The sequence below is a fragment of the Esox lucius genome, chromosome 2 (assembly GCF_011004845.1).
Source record: "Esox lucius isolate fEsoLuc1 chromosome 2, fEsoLuc1.pri, whole genome shotgun sequence".
Lineage (NCBI taxonomy): Eukaryota > Metazoa > Chordata > Actinopteri > Esociformes > Esocidae > Esox > Esox lucius.
In genome coordinates this window covers 21094855-21114275 of record NC_047570.1, presented here as the reverse complement: position 1 = coordinate 21114275, position 19421 = coordinate 21094855, and the positions used below count along the sequence as shown (strand labels likewise).

At 40.0% G+C, this 19421-nt stretch overlaps 1 protein-coding gene across 3 annotated transcripts; it reads left to right on the top strand.

Annotated features, from left to right (window-relative positions):
• Window positions 1–6741: 6741 nt before the first annotated feature.
• sdhaf2 (succinate dehydrogenase complex assembly factor 2) lies at window positions 6742–19233 on the top strand. 3 transcript variants are annotated; one of them, XM_010890496.3, is made up of 4 exons: window positions 6742–6815; window positions 14370–14593; window positions 14821–14930; window positions 17976–19233. In XM_010890496.3, exons 1-4 carry the CDS (start codon window positions 6807–6809, stop codon window positions 18104–18106), a joined length of 474 nt encoding a protein of 157 aa, XP_010888798.1. In that variant the 5' UTR covers window positions 6742–6806; the 3' UTR covers window positions 18107–19233. The 3 variants fall into 3 exon arrangements, with proteins under 3 accessions (XP_010888798.1, XP_010888797.1, XP_010888796.1); XM_010890495.3 differs by lacking the exon at window positions 6742–6815 and adding an exon at window positions 13165–13308; XM_010890494.3 differs by lacking the exon at window positions 6742–6815 and adding an exon at window positions 13165–13317.
• Window positions 19234–19421: the final 188 nt, after the last annotated feature.

The following is a 19421-nucleotide window of genomic DNA, read 5'->3' as shown; positions in this document are numbered from 1 at the left end:
AGGAGTGGTTATTTGATTGTTTGTGGCCTTTCTGTCAGCATGAGTAAGTCTGGCCATTCTGATCTGACTTCTAAATAACAAGGTGTTTTCTCCCCCACACAACTGCTGCACACTGGGTGTTTTGACATTATTCTCTGTAAACTCTAGAGACTGTATGGTGAAGATCCAAGAAGGTCAGCTGTTTCTGAGATGCAGGAACCACCACGTCTGGCAACAACGATCATATCACAATTAGTCACTTAGATCCTGCATCTTCTCTATTCTAATTTGGTCAGACAATTAAACCTTGATCATGTTTGGATGCTTTTTCTTGTTGACCTGCAGCCATATGATTTACTGTGTGGGTATTTGTGTTGACAAGTATGTGACTACCCTATGAAGTGATGGGTGAATGTATCATGTAAATACTTGCTGGAAATCTGACATGGCCTTTACGGACTGTCATAAATTATAAAGGTCTGGGTCAGGATAGTACAACCCTGTTTCCAAAAAAGTTGTGACGCTACATAAAATGCAAATAACAAAATGTAAATATGGTTGCATAGCAACAATGAATTACTGCCTAAGACAATAGACAGGCAAGCATTGAGAATGAAAGAGGTAGTGATAAGGCAGTGCTACGTCTATGGGTTATTGATGCAAGTGTATGAATCCGAGGGAATGGTATTTTGAACAAAAGGTAACAGAATGAGGTTGTCAGATATTATTATTTATTTTTTTTGTGAAGCATTGTATTATTGACAACATAAATGTCAGTGTTCAACATATTTTTCCAGGTCACACTATGTGGGGAGATGTATGAGGCTGTCATGGTTGAGGTTGTGGTAAGACGGGGGGGAGGGACGACGACACACGGACAGGTGGAGGCTCAGCACCCAGAGCCGCCGGGAGAGCCGGCGGAGGGTCAGGAGCCGACGGAGGGTCAAGAGCCGGCCGAGGGTCAAGAGCCGGCCGAGGGTCAGGAGCCGGCCGAGGAGTAGGAGCCGCGTGATGAGGCGGTGGCTCCTGGGCAGGAGAGGGCGCTGCAGGACGAGGAGGCCATTCCACGGCGGGCTCGGGTGGAGGCGGCCAGTCCACAGCGGGCTCAGGCGGCGGCGACCAGTCCACGGCGAGCTCGGGCGGCGGCGGCCAGTCCACGGAGGGCCCTCCTGTTCTCCACTCTTTATCTGTATTAACTGCACATGTTTGAACTTGTTATCTGTATAAAAGACACATTTCCACACACTCAATCAAACAGACTCCAACCTCTCTACAATGGCCAAGACCAGAGAGCTGTGTAAGGACATCAGGGATAAAATTGTTGACCTGCACAAGGCTAGGATGGACTACAGGACAATAGGCAAACAGCTTGGTGAGAAGGCAACAACTGTTGGTGCAATTATTAGAAAATGGAAGAAGTTCAAGATGACTGTCAGTCTCCCTCGGTCTGGGGCTCCATGCAAGATCTCACCTCGTGGAGCATCAATGATCATGAGGAAGGTGAGGGATAAGCCCAGAACTACACGGCAGGACCTGGCCAATGACCTGAAGAGAGCTGGGACCTCAGTCTCAAAGAAAACCATTAGTAACACACTACGCCGTAATGGATTAAAATCATGCAGCGCACGCAAGGTCCCCCTGCTCAAGCCAGCGCAGGTCCAGGCCTGTCTGAAGTTTGCCAATGACCATCTGGATGATCCAGAGAAGGAATGGGAGTAGGTCATGTGGTCTGATGAGAGCTTTTTGGTCTAAACTCCACTTGCCGTGTTTGGAGGGAGAAGAAGGATGAGTACAACCCCAAGAACACCATACCAACCATGAAGCATGAACCATGGAGGTGGAAACATCATTGTTTGGGGATGCTTTTTTGGGGATCTCTGTAATTGCAAACAAAGATTTCTGTACCAAATGTTAAGTTCTGCTTTTCTGATTTACTTATGTCATGCAATAAAATGCAAAATCATACAATGTGATCTTCTGGATTTTTGTTTTAGATTTCATCACACACAGTTGAAGAGTACCTATGATAAAATTAATTCTACTTGCATTGTAAGGGGGAAAACCTGCAAAATCGGCAGTGTATCAAATACTCCCCACTGTACTTAATGTTTTGGAATGATCTCTAATTTCGATTTTTCAGCCTCATGATGGCATGCTTTACTGGTCCAGATACCAACTCCCCACTGTATATGGGTTTGGTATCTGGATGCACAATAAATATGCAATGCATATTGTTTATTGTTCCAATAAAAAATTGCACACATACGCATTGTGCATACATATATTGAACAGTAATCAGCCATTTTGTCTGCCATTTTGCAAGTTATCTCTTATTCCTGAAAAGATAGGGAGGCATACATAAGACACCTGTATGCCGAAGGACAAGTCAATAGAATTTACGGTTCATGAGAAGATTTTTGTAATTTCGGAGACATTTTCATTGTACAGAAAAATCCATCATGGCGGATTTTATGGGTTCTTGAGGCTTTTTTGTTCATAATGAGAAAATCAGCACTGTAGAAGAAACTGGGTGGAAATGGCATCATTTTGAATTTAGCAAATTTAATCATGTACTATATTTCCCCTGGTGAAGGAATCGGGGCGTGGGTCTGTATTGTTGTTACACATGAACTATTTTTTTAAGTTTTAAAGTTTATATATTTTTTAACATGGACCTTTTGAGTTATTATGCATTTTTGGTGCCAATAATAATAAAAATACTAACAATAACAATAGGGTTTATCCTACTGGAGAACCCCTAATGATGTGCAAATCATTTAAACCCTATATTCAACAGAAAATAGTGCAAAGATAACATACCAAATGTTGAAACAGAGACACTTTATTGTTTCTTGAAAAATATATGCCCACTTGGAATTTGATGGCAGCAACACATTTAAAAAAAGTTGGGACAGAGGCAATAAAAGACCTGAAACATTGTATAATGCTAAAAACGAAACCTGGTAGAATATCACAACTAAGTAGGTCAATTGGCAACAGGTCAGTAACATGATTGGGAATTATAAGATAATTCCAGAGAGGATGGGTCTATCAGAAGTGGGGATGGGTAGAGGATCACCACTCTGTGAAAGACTCCGTGGGCAAATTGTGCAACAATTTAAGAATACCGTTTCTCAACGTAAAATTGCAAAGAGTTTGGGGATCTCATCATCTACAGTACATTATCTACCACATAAAACGTTCCTGTGGTCTGATGAATGAAAATTATCAACTTTTTCTGAAATGTTTTGCTGGTGTCAAATTCAAAATGGGCATGTATTTTTCCCAAAAACAATAACATTTCACAGTTTCAACATTTGATATGTTATCTTTGTTCTATTTTCAATTAAATATAGGGATAAATGATTTGCACATCATTGCCTTTTGTTGACAGTGTTGCGTATGCTACCTTACATTCTGTCATTCTTACCTTTTTTACAACCTGGACTGGGGCAGGGTATAAGGACTATTTCGAGGATGTTCCTAAAGATTACACGTCACTGTACAGTTTGATATTAATTAATGTGATATTCTTTTGTTGTACTTGTAATACATCATATGCAATTCAAATGTAACTAAATGTTTTTTCTTAGTGTATAGGAGCCATTCATAGCAGGACTGGGATCCACTGCCTTGAGGTTCCACATTGCACGTTTTAGTTTTGGAATGGTCCATTGCGTAGCAGCCAACTTCATTAGTGGCTGAAATATCTCACTTGGGGAGATTATCTGGATGAGTGTAGTGGTGCTGTACCTTCCAATATGCAGCCAATCTAAGGCTACCTGGCAAAAAAAAGAGTATGAAGCCATAACATTATGACCACTGGTGAAGTGAATAACACTGATAATCTCATTATCATTGCGCCTGTCAGTGGGTGGGATATATTAGGCAAGTGAACATTCTGTCCTCAAAGTTGATGTGTTAGAAGCAGTAAAAATGGGCAAGCGTAAAGATCTGAGCGACATTGACAAGGGCCAAATTGTGATGGCTAGACGACTGGGTCAGAGCATCTCCAAAACTGATGCCCTGGTGGGGTCTTCCCGGTCTGCAGTGGTCAGTACCTATCAATAGTGGTCCAAGGAAGGTAAAGCGGTGAACTGGCGACCGGGTCATGGGTGGCCAAGGCTCATTGATGCACGTGGGGAGCGAAGTGTGGCCCTTGTGGTCCGATCCAACAGATGAGCTACTGTAACTCAAATTGCTGTAAAAGTTAATGCTGGTACTGATGGAAAGGTGTCAAAACACACAGTGCATTGCAGTTTGTTGCATATGGGGCTGCGTAGCCGCAGACCAATCAGGGTGTCCAAATGTATGTAATATTTCAGTAACTCTATCAATTGTTACACTGTTATGTACATTTGTGCTCATCAGTTTGCATACCCTGGCAGAAATTGTGACATTTTGGCACTGAATTTGAAAACATGACTGATCATGTATAAAAAATATTTTATTAATGGATAGTGATCATATGAAGCCCTTTATTATCACATAGTTGTTTGGCTCCTTTTTAAATCATGATGATAACAGAAATCACCCAAATGGCCCTGATCGAACGTTTACATACCCTTGAATATTTGACCTTGTTACAGGCCCACAAGGTGACACACACAGATTAAAAAGACAATTATAGGTGAATTTCCCACACCTGTGGCTTTTTAAATGGCAAATAGTGTCTGTGTATAAATATTCAATGAGTTTATTAACTCTCACTTGGATGCACTGAGTAGGCTAGATACGGAGCCATGGGGAGCAGAAAAGAACTGTCAAAAGACCTGTGTAACAAGGTAATAGAACTTTATAAAGATGGAAAAGGATATAAACAGATATACAAAGCCATGCAAATGCAAGTCAGTACTGTTCAATCACTTATTAAGAAGTGGAAAATTCAGGGATCTCTTGATACCAAGCCATGGTCAGGTAGACCAAGAAAGATTTCAGGCAAAACTGCCAGAAGAATTGTTCGGGATACAAAGAAAAACCGACAAGTAACCTCAGGAGAAATGCAGACTGCCCTGGAAAAAGACAGTGTGGTTGTTTCAAGGTGCACAATATGACGATACATGAACAAAAATTAGCTGTATGGTCGAGTTGCCAGAAAGAAGCCTTTACTGTGCCAATGCCACAAAAAAGCCTGGTTACAATATACCCGACAATACCTTGACACGCCTCACAGCTTCTGGCACACTAATTTGGAGTGACGAGACCAAAATAGAGCTCAATGGTCATAACCAGAGAGGGGTGAACAAGACTTATAGTTAACAGAATACCATCCCCACTTTGAAGCATGGTGGTGGCTCACTGATGTTTGGGGGGTGTGTGAGCTCAAAAAGGTCTCAAAGATCTCAAACGTGTGGTTCATACTAGACGACAAAATACTTTGCATGACCTGGAGGCATTTTGCCAAGAAGAATGGGTTGCTATACCACCTGAAATAATTCAGGGGCCTCATACACAACTATTACACAAGACTGCACGTGTCATTGATGCTAAAGGGGGCAATACACAGTATTAAGAACTAAGAGTATGCAGACTTTTGAACAGGGGTCAGTTAATTATTTTCTTTGCTGCCACAAAGCTGAATATGAATCCCATAAGAAATAAAAGAAATGGGTTTTGCATGCTCACTCGTGTTTTCTTTACAAATGGTACATATTACCAATTCTCCAAGGGTATACAAACTTTTGAGCACAACTGTATTTTAATGCCATACTTGCCATATCTAAATATTCAATAATACTACCCAGGTTGCTGCTAGTTTACAGTACTCTTTTTTTAAATTGCTGCTAGTGTACAGTGTTAAGTATATTGTTGCTTTTTTTTAAAATTATTATTTTCTGTCTAGATATATTTTTGTTAATATACTCTTCTTCTTAACTCTAACTACATAGTGTGTCAGGTGCCATGTCATAAGAACTTAATTGTACGGGATGATGCTGTGTTGTTCAGCGCATTTGACAAATAAACGTTGAATTATTTTTAACTTCATGTTTTTTAACTTCATGTTTTTTTTTTACTTCATTGCCTCTATCAGCAGGATAATGCAGGATAAGCAGGATAATCACAAGAACCTGGCATTTTAACAGGGGTGTGATGACTTTTTATATCCACTAAGGGTGAGGTACAGTTAAAATGTAATTGAGTCCTAGCCCATGTTGACATGAAAAGGAATGAGGCAGCCAAAAGATTTTCAAACACGCCCTTGGTAATGAGGAGGTGGACGCTGCAGTCTCCTTGAGCAGAGCAGAGGCTAGATTTATAGTATGAACTTGCGTGATGTAGAGATGCCAGGAGCAGTTGAATGGGGACGCTAAAGACAGGCATCTGTTCAGAATAAAGTACATAGATGGCAATGGGAGGAGTGCAACTAGAAGACAAATGGAGGAATCTGTGAATACTAAACTTTGAGTGGGTCACAGCTGTTTGAACTACATCTTACATATGATAGCATCTAACAGCAAGGTTTGACTTTCCAGGAAATTGGAATAGTGGATTATGTGTTGGTATAATGTGTGCACAATGAGAGGGAGAGATATTAAGAATAGGTTTGATGGCATAAAGGACACAAAATTGGTGTTCAAATAATATTTAGAGTTGTGGATGTTTAGGCACAGTTCAAACGTCTCGTTGTATAGACAGTAAAGATTAAGATCCTTCTCTAATCTAGAGCACAATCCAGCACAGTAGGTGGCGGTAATGCAGCAATATTTGGATGCAAACGATGGGCATCCAGCTGCAGCCACGCAGACTCGGCTGGCTAAAACTCATACCTCCGTTTCGTCACTTCTGTTTCGTCATTTAATTTTCTGTTTTATGCAGAAAGCTCGCAGATGACATTGGTAAGAAAACTGTTAAACATAAGATAATTTATAGATAATGTTACCATTCAAATACATAAACATTTTCTGTCGAAATCGCTAGCTAGTTAGTAGCATAGTTTTTTTTCCAAGGGACTGTGTCAAGTCACTTGTAAAACTCGCCATTGTTTCGAGTTTGCTACTGTTGCTGTACTATAGCTAGCTACTGTAGATACCTGTAGTACTGTAGCTACACGTTGTTTATAACGAAAGTTATGTAGGTAGTTACATGTTTACGTTGGCTTTGAGCAAAATTATTGCAGTAGTGATTTCACTCTTAAAATAGCCGGAGAACATTGATTATCCCAAAAATACTCTGTACAGAATACTCTTAATCATGGGATTGCTATAGGGAACTATTAATGGCATCTTCACTTGAGGCATCTTTACAACTACTGGCATCTTTACAGTTGTTATGAAAGGCCTTACAGTTGTTATGAAAAAAATCTGGATGTTTGTGAATTAAACTGTCAACATGTCAGGTGTTTTTTGAATATATAAACATATTTAAAGAGTCTCCGTGGACAACTCTGGTGTGCTCATAATCTATAGACTCTAAATGAGTTACTACAGATATTAACCAGTTTATTCTACACGAACAGGCAACTTATTTTTACTAAATTTGATCCACATTATGTTCAGTTCACCACCAGGTAACTTACAAATCTTTGATGGATGTGGTGAGCACTCAGGAGTTTAGAAAGCTGGCCAACTTTGGCTGGCTGGAGAGGATTTTCTAAATAGAAAATTCTAATTTATAAATTTAGAAAAGTAATTCAACTTTCAGGAACCAATCAACACTTATCATACTATACTGTAAAGTATTATTACATGTTTTTGACATTTTAAATGTGAGTTAGAAATAGTAAAATATATTTACTTAACAAACTTGTGTTCAGGGTGGGAGAGGTACAGCACTATAATATGTTAGATCACAGTTGATTGATATGTAACAGTAATCTGTCTGCGATTCCCGTGTTTTGTGTGTTATGCTGTGTTGGGTAGTATTGTTATATGCATTCTAATCCTCTGTTCTTGATTTAGCTCAACAAGAAACCCTGGGCTGCAAGGGTAGAAATTTGTGTCCCATTTACAGAGTGCTGTTTTTTTAAAGACTATGGGATACTCCAGTAATGGGAAGCGTGGGGAGTGCCAAGAAAGTCAAATTAGGGCAGGAGAGTGGACTGTGTATTAGGCTTTTTTTTATAGTGTATTTATACAAGTTATCTCACAGTGATTAAATCTCTTGTTATTGCACTTTAAAATATTTGTAAGAGTTGATTTGGTGTTGAGCTTGAATGCTTGGGAAATTGTTTGTCTGATCATTTTGACATGTCTTTTCAAATAATATAATCATTGTCAATGCACAACTAGAAATTGGTATGGCCTTTGAAGAGATTTGAGTTAGGATGGTATAAACAGGTGAAACAAAGTTGTTTTGGTGTCTAGCTTAAACAACAGTAATACTGTTTGTGAGCTAACACTAGAAATATGCATAGTCAGTACAGAATGTTTAGTTGGGATAGCTGTATCATAGGAAACAGTTTGTTTTGTCTATCTGAAGTGATGCTATAGATTGTTAGTGGGTTGAATAATACTATTTAGATATGCTAATGTATTCCATATTGTTATAATTTAGTTGTAGGTTTTACATGTATTGTTTTTAATTGTATTACGTGTTGGGCTGCATGATTTGGATAAAACATTGAAATGCTTTTTTCCCCCTTTTTTTCTTTTTGCAAATATTGCAATTGCTGTTGATTTTCAAACATGGGTGTAAACTTCTTAGATAATCTCAGTCTATAGAATAACCACGCTATTCTGTATGGGACGATATTGGTGCCACGTTAGCTTGAATTATACATCTTCGCAAGCAGTTGCAGTGTTAATTCAAACTAACATTGAAAATCCAACAAGCATTAAAAAAATAGTCCAGTTAAGTAATCTCCAAAAAACCTACAACACCCCTACGAAAAAATATTACGGACGTGCCTGTTACCTCGCGTGAAGCGCATCTCATTCACATTTTTTGGAGCTGAAAATCGCGTAAATTGGTGATCTGGAAATTGCACGTCAGTATCGCAATTTCGATTATAATTGGATTAATTGTGCCGCTATATGTATATGGTATAATGGTTTTAACAAGCTAGTTTTTGCAAGAGGTAAATGTAAGGGACGTTATGAAACGGAAGTAAACAACGGTGGAATTGGCCAAACGTTACTTAAGGTTACTCAAGTGACAACAGTTTGAAATTGCGAGTGGGCCCGTAGTCTGCAGCTGGATTATATTATTGCAAACCGCTGAACAAACCCACAGAATAAGACTTGTTTTGTTTTTAAGGAGACCCGGAAGCACCATCAAATTTGGACGTCATTGATCACGTGGTAATGTCCCCGGCGTATCAGTAGTGTTTCGCCGATGACGGGGAGAGACGACGTTTTCCGTCGTTTCACCCCGGTCTCAACTTTAGGATTCCTCAGTGTCTAGTAATGATGGGCAGAACGAGGCTATTCGAAACACCGAAACATTTGTATCAAGTCTTTATGAAACGCTCTTAATATTTACTGGACAATGACATCTGCTGGTCAGAAACAATCAGATGTTTCATACTTACGTATTTTTTCATTCTGTTGGAAAAGACTAGTTGCATAATGTTTTGGTGTATGTGTGCATTGAAAAGGGAAATTAGAATGTGGAATTCGTATCACACTTTTCTTTTGCCACATACGAAAACGTGTTATATTGGAATATGATGAAACGGAAACAATAAATATATTGGTTGAATACAAAAAATACATTAACAAATGAAATGCATTTAAATAAATCAGGGAAATGTATGTGTAAATTACACCCCATCTATCTAGATTGTCATGTGAAAATGTATTTACTTCCCATATAGTGTGGCTTAAACTAATATTTCAATACAAATATTATATTTTGATTTCTGTCATTAATATAGATATAGACATTGGTATAGATTTCTGTCATTGATATAGATACACATTTAATACACATATGTTTTCCAATATATGACTTTTGCATGTGGGGCCTTTCAGTTTGCTTTTTTAAACACATGAATCCATTCTAATGTTCTGGATGATTTAGGAAAGCATGTCATAGGCAGTAGCGATTGCTACAATTAGGCAAGTTAGGCAGCCACCTATGGCTCTAGAAGGCCTAGGACACCTTGAAAATTCAAACTGAAATAAAATGTGAAAAATATATTAATACATATTATTTATATATTTATTTTTTGTTTTAAGATCTTATTGTGTTATCATACTGAAATTAAATCATGCCTTCTAATACATTGTTTATGTTTGAGACCCATCATTTGCTTCATTCCAGGTCCTCTTACTCAAATGATCAGTCCTGTATTGTTTCTCATGGCAGCACCCAGAAACAAGTTAGGTAGCTTACTCAGTTAGCCTGAGCCTGCTTTGCTACATGAGATGGACAGCAATGTTTTAAAAATAAAAATAACAGGCATGTGAGCAGAGCAGAAAAAAGAAGAAAGGAGGAAAATAGCCAGAGTGTCCATAATAATCAATCAAACTTATTTTATAAATCAGTTGTCACAAAGTGCTTCTTCAAAATACCCAGCCTGAAGCCCCAAGGAGCAAGCAACGACAGTTTTGATGCACAGTGGCTAGTAAAAAATCCTAAAAGGGTCAGAAACTTACTGAGAAACCAGGCTGTGAGGGGTGGCCAGTACTTTTCTGGCTGTGCCAGGTGAATATTTTAATAGTACAAATTGTAATAATTAATAAATGCTTGTGGGCTGTATCCAGAGTCAATACAACATAATCCAGTTCAGAAGCGTGACCAGATGGACAAGGACAGGGACAATCCAGGGGGAGGAATGGTCAGCGGAGTGGCACCTGGAATCGTCAGGTATCGTCTCGATCTTTCGAGCCTGGTACTCCTGAAGTGTGATCCAAGGCCTCATGTCCTCAAGTTAAAACAGAGCATGAGGCGCCGGACGGTTTGCCAGAATCTCTTCGAGGCCAGCCGATAGTCCTTCTCCATGGCCTCACCGAACTCCTCACAGGCCCGAGTTTTTGCCTCCACAACCACCCGGGCTGCAGTCCACTTGCCCTGCTGGTACCCGTCAGCTGCCTCAGGAGTCCCACAAGCCAACCAGGCCTGATAGGACTCCTTCTTCAGCTTGACGGCATCCCTTACTTCCGGTGTCCACCACCGGGTTCTGGGATTGCCGCCTCGACAGGCACCGGAGACCTTACAGCCACAGCTCCGAGCGGCAGCTTCGACAATGGCGGTGGAGAACATGGTCCACTCGGACTCAATATCTCCAGCCTCCCTCGGGATCCAGTCGAAGCTCTGCCGGAGGTGGGAGTTAAAGATCTCTCTGACAGGAGACTCGGCCAGACATTCCCAGCAAACTCTTACAGTACGCTTGGGCCTGCCGAGTCTGTCCAGATTCCTCCCCCGCCATCGAATCCAACTCACCACCAGGTGGTGATCAGTTGACAGCTCCGCCCCTCTCTTCACCCGAGTGTCCAAGACACAAGGCTGCAGGTCTGATGAAACGACAACAAAGTTGATCATCGACCTGCGGCCTAGGGTGTCCTGGTGCCACGTGCACTGATGGACACCCTTATGCTTGAACATGGTGTTCGTTATGGACAAACTGTGACTAGCACAGAAGTCCAATAACTGAACACCACTCTGGAACACCCTCCCAATCACACCCCTCCAGGTGTCACTGTCGTTGTCCACGTGGGCGTTGAAGTCCCCCAGTAGAACGATAGAGTCCCAAGTCGGAGCACTTTCCAGCACCCCTCCAGAGACTCCAAGAAGGTTGTGTACTCCGCACTGCCGTTTGGCCCGTAGGCACAAACAAAAGTGAGAGACCTATCCCCGACCCGTAGGCGCAGGGAAATGACCCTCTCGTTCACCGGGGTAAACTCCAACACATGGCGGCAGAGCTGGGGAGCTATAAGCAAACCCACACCAGCCCGCCGCCTCTCACCATGGGCAACCCCAGAGTGGTGAAGAGTCCATCCTCTCTCAAGGAGTATGGTTCCAGAGCCCAAGCCGTGCGTAGAGGTGATCCCAACTACCTCTAGTCGGAACCTCTCAACCTCACGCACAATCTCAGGCTCCTTCCCTGCCAGCGAGGTGACGTTCCACGTCCCTATAGCTAGTTTCCGTTTCCAGGGATCGAGTTGTCTAGGCCCCTGCCTTCGACAGCCACCCGATCCTCTCCGCACCGACCCCTTATGGTCCCTCCTGTAGGTGGTGAGCCCACGGGAAGGCGGCCCCACGTCGCTCCTTCGGGCTGAGCCCGGCCGGGCCCCATGGGATGAGAAATGTTTCTCATCATTAAGGGGTTTGGAACCGCTCTTAGTCTGACCCGTCGCCTAGGACCTGTTTGCCTTGGGAGACCCTACCAGGGGCATATAGACCCAGACAAGACAGCTCCTAGGGTCACTCGGGTACTCAAACCATTCCAACACGTTAAGGTGGCAGTTCATGGAGGGGTGTTCAATTTCTCATTAATCCAATTATATAATCAACCAATCACATGGTAGTTGCTTCAATGCATTTAGGGGTGTGGTCCTGGTCAAGACAATCTCCTGAACTCCAAACTGAATGTCAGAATGTGAAAGAAAGGTGATTTAAGCAATTTTGAGTGTGGCATGGTTGTTGGTGCCAGACGGGCCGGTCTGAGTATTTCACAATCTGCTCAGTTACTGGGATTTTCACGCACAACCATTTCTAGGGTTTACAAAGAATGGTGTGAAAAGGGAAAAACATCCAGTATGCAGCAGTCCTGTGGATACAATTTGCACAAGCTCATCAAAATTGGACAGTTGAAGACTGGAAGAATGTTGCCTGGTCTGATGAGTCTCAATTTCTGTGTGTGTGTATATATACACACAAATATAAACAAAAGAGAATCCCATATTCCTATATGTTTTAAAGAGGTGCTAACTGTCACTTTCTGCCACCAGTTCGGCCCTGCCCATAAAATACGTCGTAATTGTTTACCAACACAAAAAGGATCTATATGCCTGAGTAAGAAAGACTTATTAAGGACTGAGGCGTTTATTTTTTATCGTTCATTGAACGATGGGCATTCGTTTGCTGCGGGGAGGCGGGGTGCTTCCATGGACATTACTGGGCATAGATAATAAAAGATATACGGGCATTACTGCCTCAAATGAACGAAATGATTCAAAAGATTCGTTCTTTTTACTGAACGACACGAAAAGATCCGAGTCAGTGAAAAGAGTTGAAGTTCCCATCACTACAACACAGGTTTCGTTCAATATCACGTGACTAATTGTTTTAACACCTTGCGTCACATGACCAGAAGTGTTTTGTAACTCTTCTCTGAACATTGTTCCGATGCAGTGAGTGTTGAAAAGATCCGAACAGTATCAAACGCCGTGGAGCCCATTAATCACAAGGAAAATATATATAATGCTGGGGGTCCTCGTTAAAAGAGTAAGTTTGGTAAGTTAATACGAATGTAGTAGGTAGCTAGCTTATTTTGGGGTAACCTAGCTAACGTCAAGGTTAACTGCAGCTAGATTGATAGAAACGACCGCGGTACAGAGTTCATATTCACACATTGGACTACTCACAAGTACGGGTAAAATTGTCTGGTCTACCGCGTGCGAGGCAAGGTTATATCTACGTGCCAGTGAACCAAGTTTTTAGGGATAGAAGTGCTTTCCTAAGAATGATGGGTTTTTGTGATACAGTTGGTAGCTTATTACTTGAAATAGATGTTTCTATTGATGGAGATATCAGAAATCACTACAACATGTTGTTCATGACATTATCTAACAGACTCAACTACTAAATAATCAGTATATATAAGATAATATCTTAAAGTTTCCTTTTGAAATAGCTTTTTCAATTTTGAAATGTGGACATTTTCATCCCAAATCGCATCAGTATATTCTATATGACATTATCTAACTGCCTCTAATTGGATTTTTCACTAAATAACAAGCATGGATTTTTTTTGCTCATATTTGAAAGTTTCTGTTTTGAAGTAGCTTTTTCGCATTTTGAAATATCAGTATATTCTGTATGATATTATCAAACAGAGTCAACTTTGTTTTTTCCTGATATACCAAGTATGTATTTTCAGCAAATATTTTACATTTGCTTTTGCAATAGCTGTTTCAAAATGTCATTAGATTCTACATTACATTATATAATACCCTCAACTCAAGTTTTTTCACAGAATAGTATATGTATTTTTAGTTAATATATAAAGTTTTGTTTTAAAATGGCTTTTTCAAATTTTTAGATATTAATCTCAAATTGCATCAGTATATTCTACTTGACATTATCAAACAGCCTCAACTTAGATTTTTTCACAACATAACTAGCATAAATGTTTTAATAGTATTTTAAAGCTTCCCATTGAAATAGCTTTTACATTTTTTCCCCGAGATAGTATCAGGACAGCAGTTTCTTGCAATACAGCCATCTCTATTTTGTTGGGTACCATTTCTCAAGTTATTGGTAATGATGATGTGTGTTTTTTCCAGGTGGTGAACAGGGTATACCAGGTGGTATTGAGACCAACATTGGCATGCCCTGTTTCTACACGGGGTTACAAAGGAGAAGCATCTGATGACTCTAGGGGTGACCTAATTGAGATTCCCCTTCCTCCCTGGACAGAGAAGGATGGCGAGACCATGGACATGAAGAGACGGCGCCTACTCTTCCAAAGCCGAAAGAGGGGCATGTTGGAGAATTGCATATTGCTGAGGTGAGTGGACCACTAATCATAATATAGTTCTATATTGAGTCTTCAATTGAGATACAGATCCTACTGCAAATATAATTCATTTATAAACCATCAGTTTTAAAGACACTTCTTTTGTGGCTGACGCACAATTACATTTGGTTGCAAATTAAAATATGTGTATCTGAGTCTTAGATACCATAAACCAAATACCTGCACATTACACTCAAACATTTTATTTCCTCTTTCAGCCTGTTTGCCAAAAAATATCTTAACACAATGAGTGAGACCCAATTGAGACAGTATGACCGACTTATCAATGAGCCTAGCAACGACTGGGACATCTACTACTGGGCTACAGGTGAGGAGAGAAGTTCAGTTTCTTATTCTTTTATCAACTAAAATAATTGACTGTGATCTACATACTACCACAAGTCCTTTAATACCAGTGATGGGGGAAATTGATTCAGTTATATATCTCAATGTTAATTGGACAATTTCACAGTACCCTTCAGAATTCTATAAGAAGTTTAAATCAACTGAAGTTGTGATAAACCTACCTGGAAGTGGTTCCAAGGGTATTTTGCCCTCATGCTGTGAGGAAGATGGTTTGAGTGACATGAACCTAATCAAGGCAATTATCAATACCTGGAGTTTACTAAACAACATTGGAGACATTCAACAATCAGATTAGACCAGAGGCTCTATCTTGGCAAGGAGTCTAAATAGCTTGTTGGCATTAAGATGATTGTAAAATGGAGATTTGCTGTTCTCCAACTGTTGTCCATGAAAAATGTTTTACTTTTCAAACCATCCTTCTCAATGTGTAGAGGGAAAATACATTAAGGTCCTCCTTCAGGTAGATTTCTTCCTCCTTAGGTTGATTTACATTTTGTGATTATTGCCCCAATAGTAGAGATGTTTTTTTTTCAGGTGTGTAGCTACATCTTCATAGACAAGTTTTCAAATGACCTTTTGTCTCATTTGTTTTGTGTGATCGTACACATGTTGATAGATGAGTTTGGCATGTTTCACCTTATTATTATGCTACATTTAAACAGGAAGTCATGAATGACCACTTGATTGTTCGTAATGACTAAGATGAACTGAAAAATATATGTATACCAATGGGAAAATTAGTCTCTTAGATTTGGTTCATAGAAATTCCTGCGGCTGCCAATTATTGTGATCCTTTTGGTAGACATGACCCCTCCACTTTCTGAAACATTGCATGTTTGTCCCCTGCAGTTTTGTAATTTTATAGTGATACAAAAAGTTGGAAGAGATGTTCTTTTGGCCCGTGTGGAAACATCGGAATGCGCAGGCAGGTGAAATGCATTGTTCAGTTGGCCAGATTAAAAGATGAGAAAAAAGAGACTTGTAAAACTGCATCCAAGTGCATTTCTATAGTAATGAGACTCAAGATTGAGGTGTGCCACGATAAGCCAAGTGTATTTCTATAGTAAACAGACCTGAGCTTGATGTCTGCCGGTTCAATAACTCCCTTTGTTGGTGTGGAGACATGATCAGTTCATCCAGTGGCGAACCAAGACTATTGGAGCTAGGCCCTTGGTAGTGGAAAATGATTTGACCTCATACATAGAAAACTTGGATGCCTGTGTATACAGAGCATGACTTGAGACCTTTCTTTTGCAGACTTATGTAAGTGAAGCAGTTCTTTAATGCTAGAGTAAAATGGTCCAAAGCCACACCTTGGTTGTGGCTCACAGAAGTAGCAATGTACACAAAGGTTGCAAATATCGATAGCAGGAACCATGTTAGAAGTAAATACGGCTGTCGTTTCCAAAACAGTCACTCAAATAGTAGTGGAAATAAATTCAACCACACCACTACTCACTTTCAAGGCCACAGAAAGTATATGCTGTCAGAGAGAATTTTTTTTGTACTATATTCAATGTCCAGCATGCTACAATAAAAACATGCATCACAACAAGTACTACCAATTGCAACGTCAATACCTTTGTTTTTACCTCAACACAACCAGTGATCTAAAGTTGACGTAATATTTTACACATTGTATTCAACATGATATGAACGAGATGGCAACAAGTCTACTCACCATTATGATTATGATCATTTAAAAATGTTGTCCATTCTTCTGTCCTTCCTTATGAAATGGGATAATGGCAGGTTCACATAGCTTGTCTTTTGATTTTAAATCCAAAATAAGTTATTTTTCAATCAAAGCCAGGGCTGACAGTCGGGCCACCACCATCCTTAAGTACACTCACTCCAAAAAGCTAGACAGCTAGCTAGGCTGAAATGAAAGAAAACAAGATAATGCTCGCTATTGGCTTTGAATTAGCAAGCATGTTTATTTATATAGAACAATTCATACTTTGAAGCATTTCAATGTGCTTTACAAAGAAAAATATATGAACGCAATAACATAAAAACAAATACTCAAATTAGTGATGCGTATTTAGGCCCTCTAGAGGGCCTTGAGGTGTCATACAGTTGTCCCTCCTATTACAAGACAATTTGTGCTTGGTTGATTGTAATGTCATTCCAAAATGTTGCTCTAATTGAAGTCAATGTTGGCTGGTGCCTTCTATTCAAAATCTGAGTGGCTTCCCAATGAGCGTTGAACAATGCTAGATCATCTTTATCAAGATATTACCAAAGAGAAATTCTGAGTGGATATTTGTTTTCTCTTGGAAATGAACCCTTCTTTTTCCAACACAAACTGAAGAAATTGTTTCTAGCATGGAAAAGTTCATCTTCAGTCTCGTTAGGAATTGCTCAATTCTTATGATTATTCATAAAGATTTTTTTTGTTATGCTAGGAAAGCAAACAATACGTTCTTATGCCATAAAATGAAATAGCTTTGGCAGACTCGCTAGCAATTGCTCAATTCCTATGACTATTCCAGTAAGTTAGTAGATACTGGTAAAGCCTATTACTGGCCAATAAGCTGTTCAAACGGCTAGTGGCAAAAGCTAACAGTTCATAGATGCTATTTGTGGTGGATGTAAACTTAGTAAGAAATGTTAGTCAGTTTAACTGTATCAATATCATTCACAAATGGCCAATTAGCTGGATTTGTTCATAAACATGAGGCTATACTTACAACTGCCAAACAGAGCTCAGTGGTAGTGGTTAGCTACACAGCCTACGATGTGGGTGACCTGGGTTCAAATCCCAAGAGGGCAATACTTTATTTTGCGGTCCAGCTGAACTAGGCTTGCCTAGTTTTAACATAACATTTCAGAAAATCAAACAGAAAATTATTTCCAGATTGCAATATGCAGTTCTTTAGAAATGGCTATGTTTTTCAAGCAGATCTGATGACTTTCTAAGCACTGTGGTGAACCAACATGCCCATTGTGTATAAAGTAATTTGGATTTAACTGAATGTTTTCTGTCTTTCCCTAATCTCAACAGAGGCACAGCCCGTACCTAATGTTTACGCAGGTGAGATCATGGACCTATTGAAGGAGTTTACTAAGAATAAGGATCAGGAACAGAGGCTGGATGCACCCAACCTGGAATATTTGGACAAGGGGAGCCAGTGAAACCTGGCTAATGCTCCCCCCTAAGGACTGCTATTGGTTCTAACAAGAGAAACACATCTGGACATAGGCAGCTCCTGCAGTAGGATATTAACCAGTCTGCCGGTATATATTACTGGCCTCGTTCACAAGCTCATCATTACTTACAGAAAAAATATATAAGTGTTGTGTGATGGTGTATATTTGTTCTCAACAGAAAATGAAAAATGTACACACAAATTTCAATCTTGATTAAAATACAAAATAATTTCTGGATTTATAACCATACTGATGGCTCATGGGCAGTTTACCCAGAGTAGGGAGCTGGGAAAAACCATCATTTATGTATATATCTTAACCTTCAATCAGCTACATGATTTGATTTGTAAAACATCCATCTTCCCCTATTTCTTCCATTTACGTTAAAATCTATAGCTTTGGGTTATAGTACTGAAGAGTACATTAAGACGTTAAATGGTTGGAATTTCTATAAAAACTGGGAAAGTTGAGGTGTTCTAAAATGTTTGATTGGTTGTGTTTTGACCGCTTGTGTCTGTGTACCTCAGAACGTATATATTATGTGGCCAGTTGCACAGCTGAGACTACAATAGGTTGTCCTTGTTTCAAAGGTGGGATCTTACCTGTATTTAGCTAACCAACCCTAGGTCAAATTCTAAGCTCTGTATAAGGGACTGTAGGCAGAGGTACCGTCTGTACTATTGAGCATGTTGCACAAGCTACAAGCAAACACCTCCTCCCGGAATCCCTAGGAATACCACCATTTGGCACCAAAACATAAGTAACAGATCCTTCAAATCCTGTAAGTTACAAGGTGGAGCCGCCATGGATCAGACTGGTTGGTCCAGCACATCCCACAGATGCTCAGTCGGATTGAGATCTGAAGAATTTGGAGGCAGAGGAAACACAACTCTTCATCATGTTCCTCAAACCATTTCTGAACAATGTGCCCTTAAATGGACAATTGGTTGCCCTGCTGGTTCTAAGCCAGGTCTGTGTCATTGTTACATTAATGAACAAGAGTTAAACAAAAGGCCTAGATGTGGCATTTGGAATTTTAGTCTGTTGTGGTTTTCTGACAACATCAGGGGCTGTCTCAATGCCAGTAAAGCAGAGTAGATTTTGAAGTTGCACTCTTGGCTCATGTTCATCCATTTGATATCTCTTTTCAGCTAAAAAGTCCCACATTCAAATCAATCATGGCTTTGAAGCCAAAATAAGTGACAACTACTTTTAGTCTATTAAAACAGAAAGCAGTGCATCACACTCACCAAACCTATTACACACCTGAACCTCATTTTGATTGGGATCGGTGGTGATC

What these genes read in the sequence shown, in the direction of transcription:
- sdhaf2 (XM_010890494.3), top strand. Translation starts at nt 13,285, where the DNA reads ATGCTGGGGGTCCTCGTTAAAAGAGTAAGTTTG. An exon ending in TCGTTAAAAGAGTAAGTTTG is followed by an intron (nt 13,318 to 14,369) that starts GTAAGTTAATAC and finishes TGTTTTTTCCAG; the next exon opens with GTGGTGAACAGGGTATACCA. An exon ending in GAGAATTGCATATTGCTGAG is followed by an intron (nt 14,594 to 14,820) that starts GTGAGTGGACCA and finishes TTCCTCTTTCAG; the next exon opens with CCTGTTTGCCAAAAAATATC.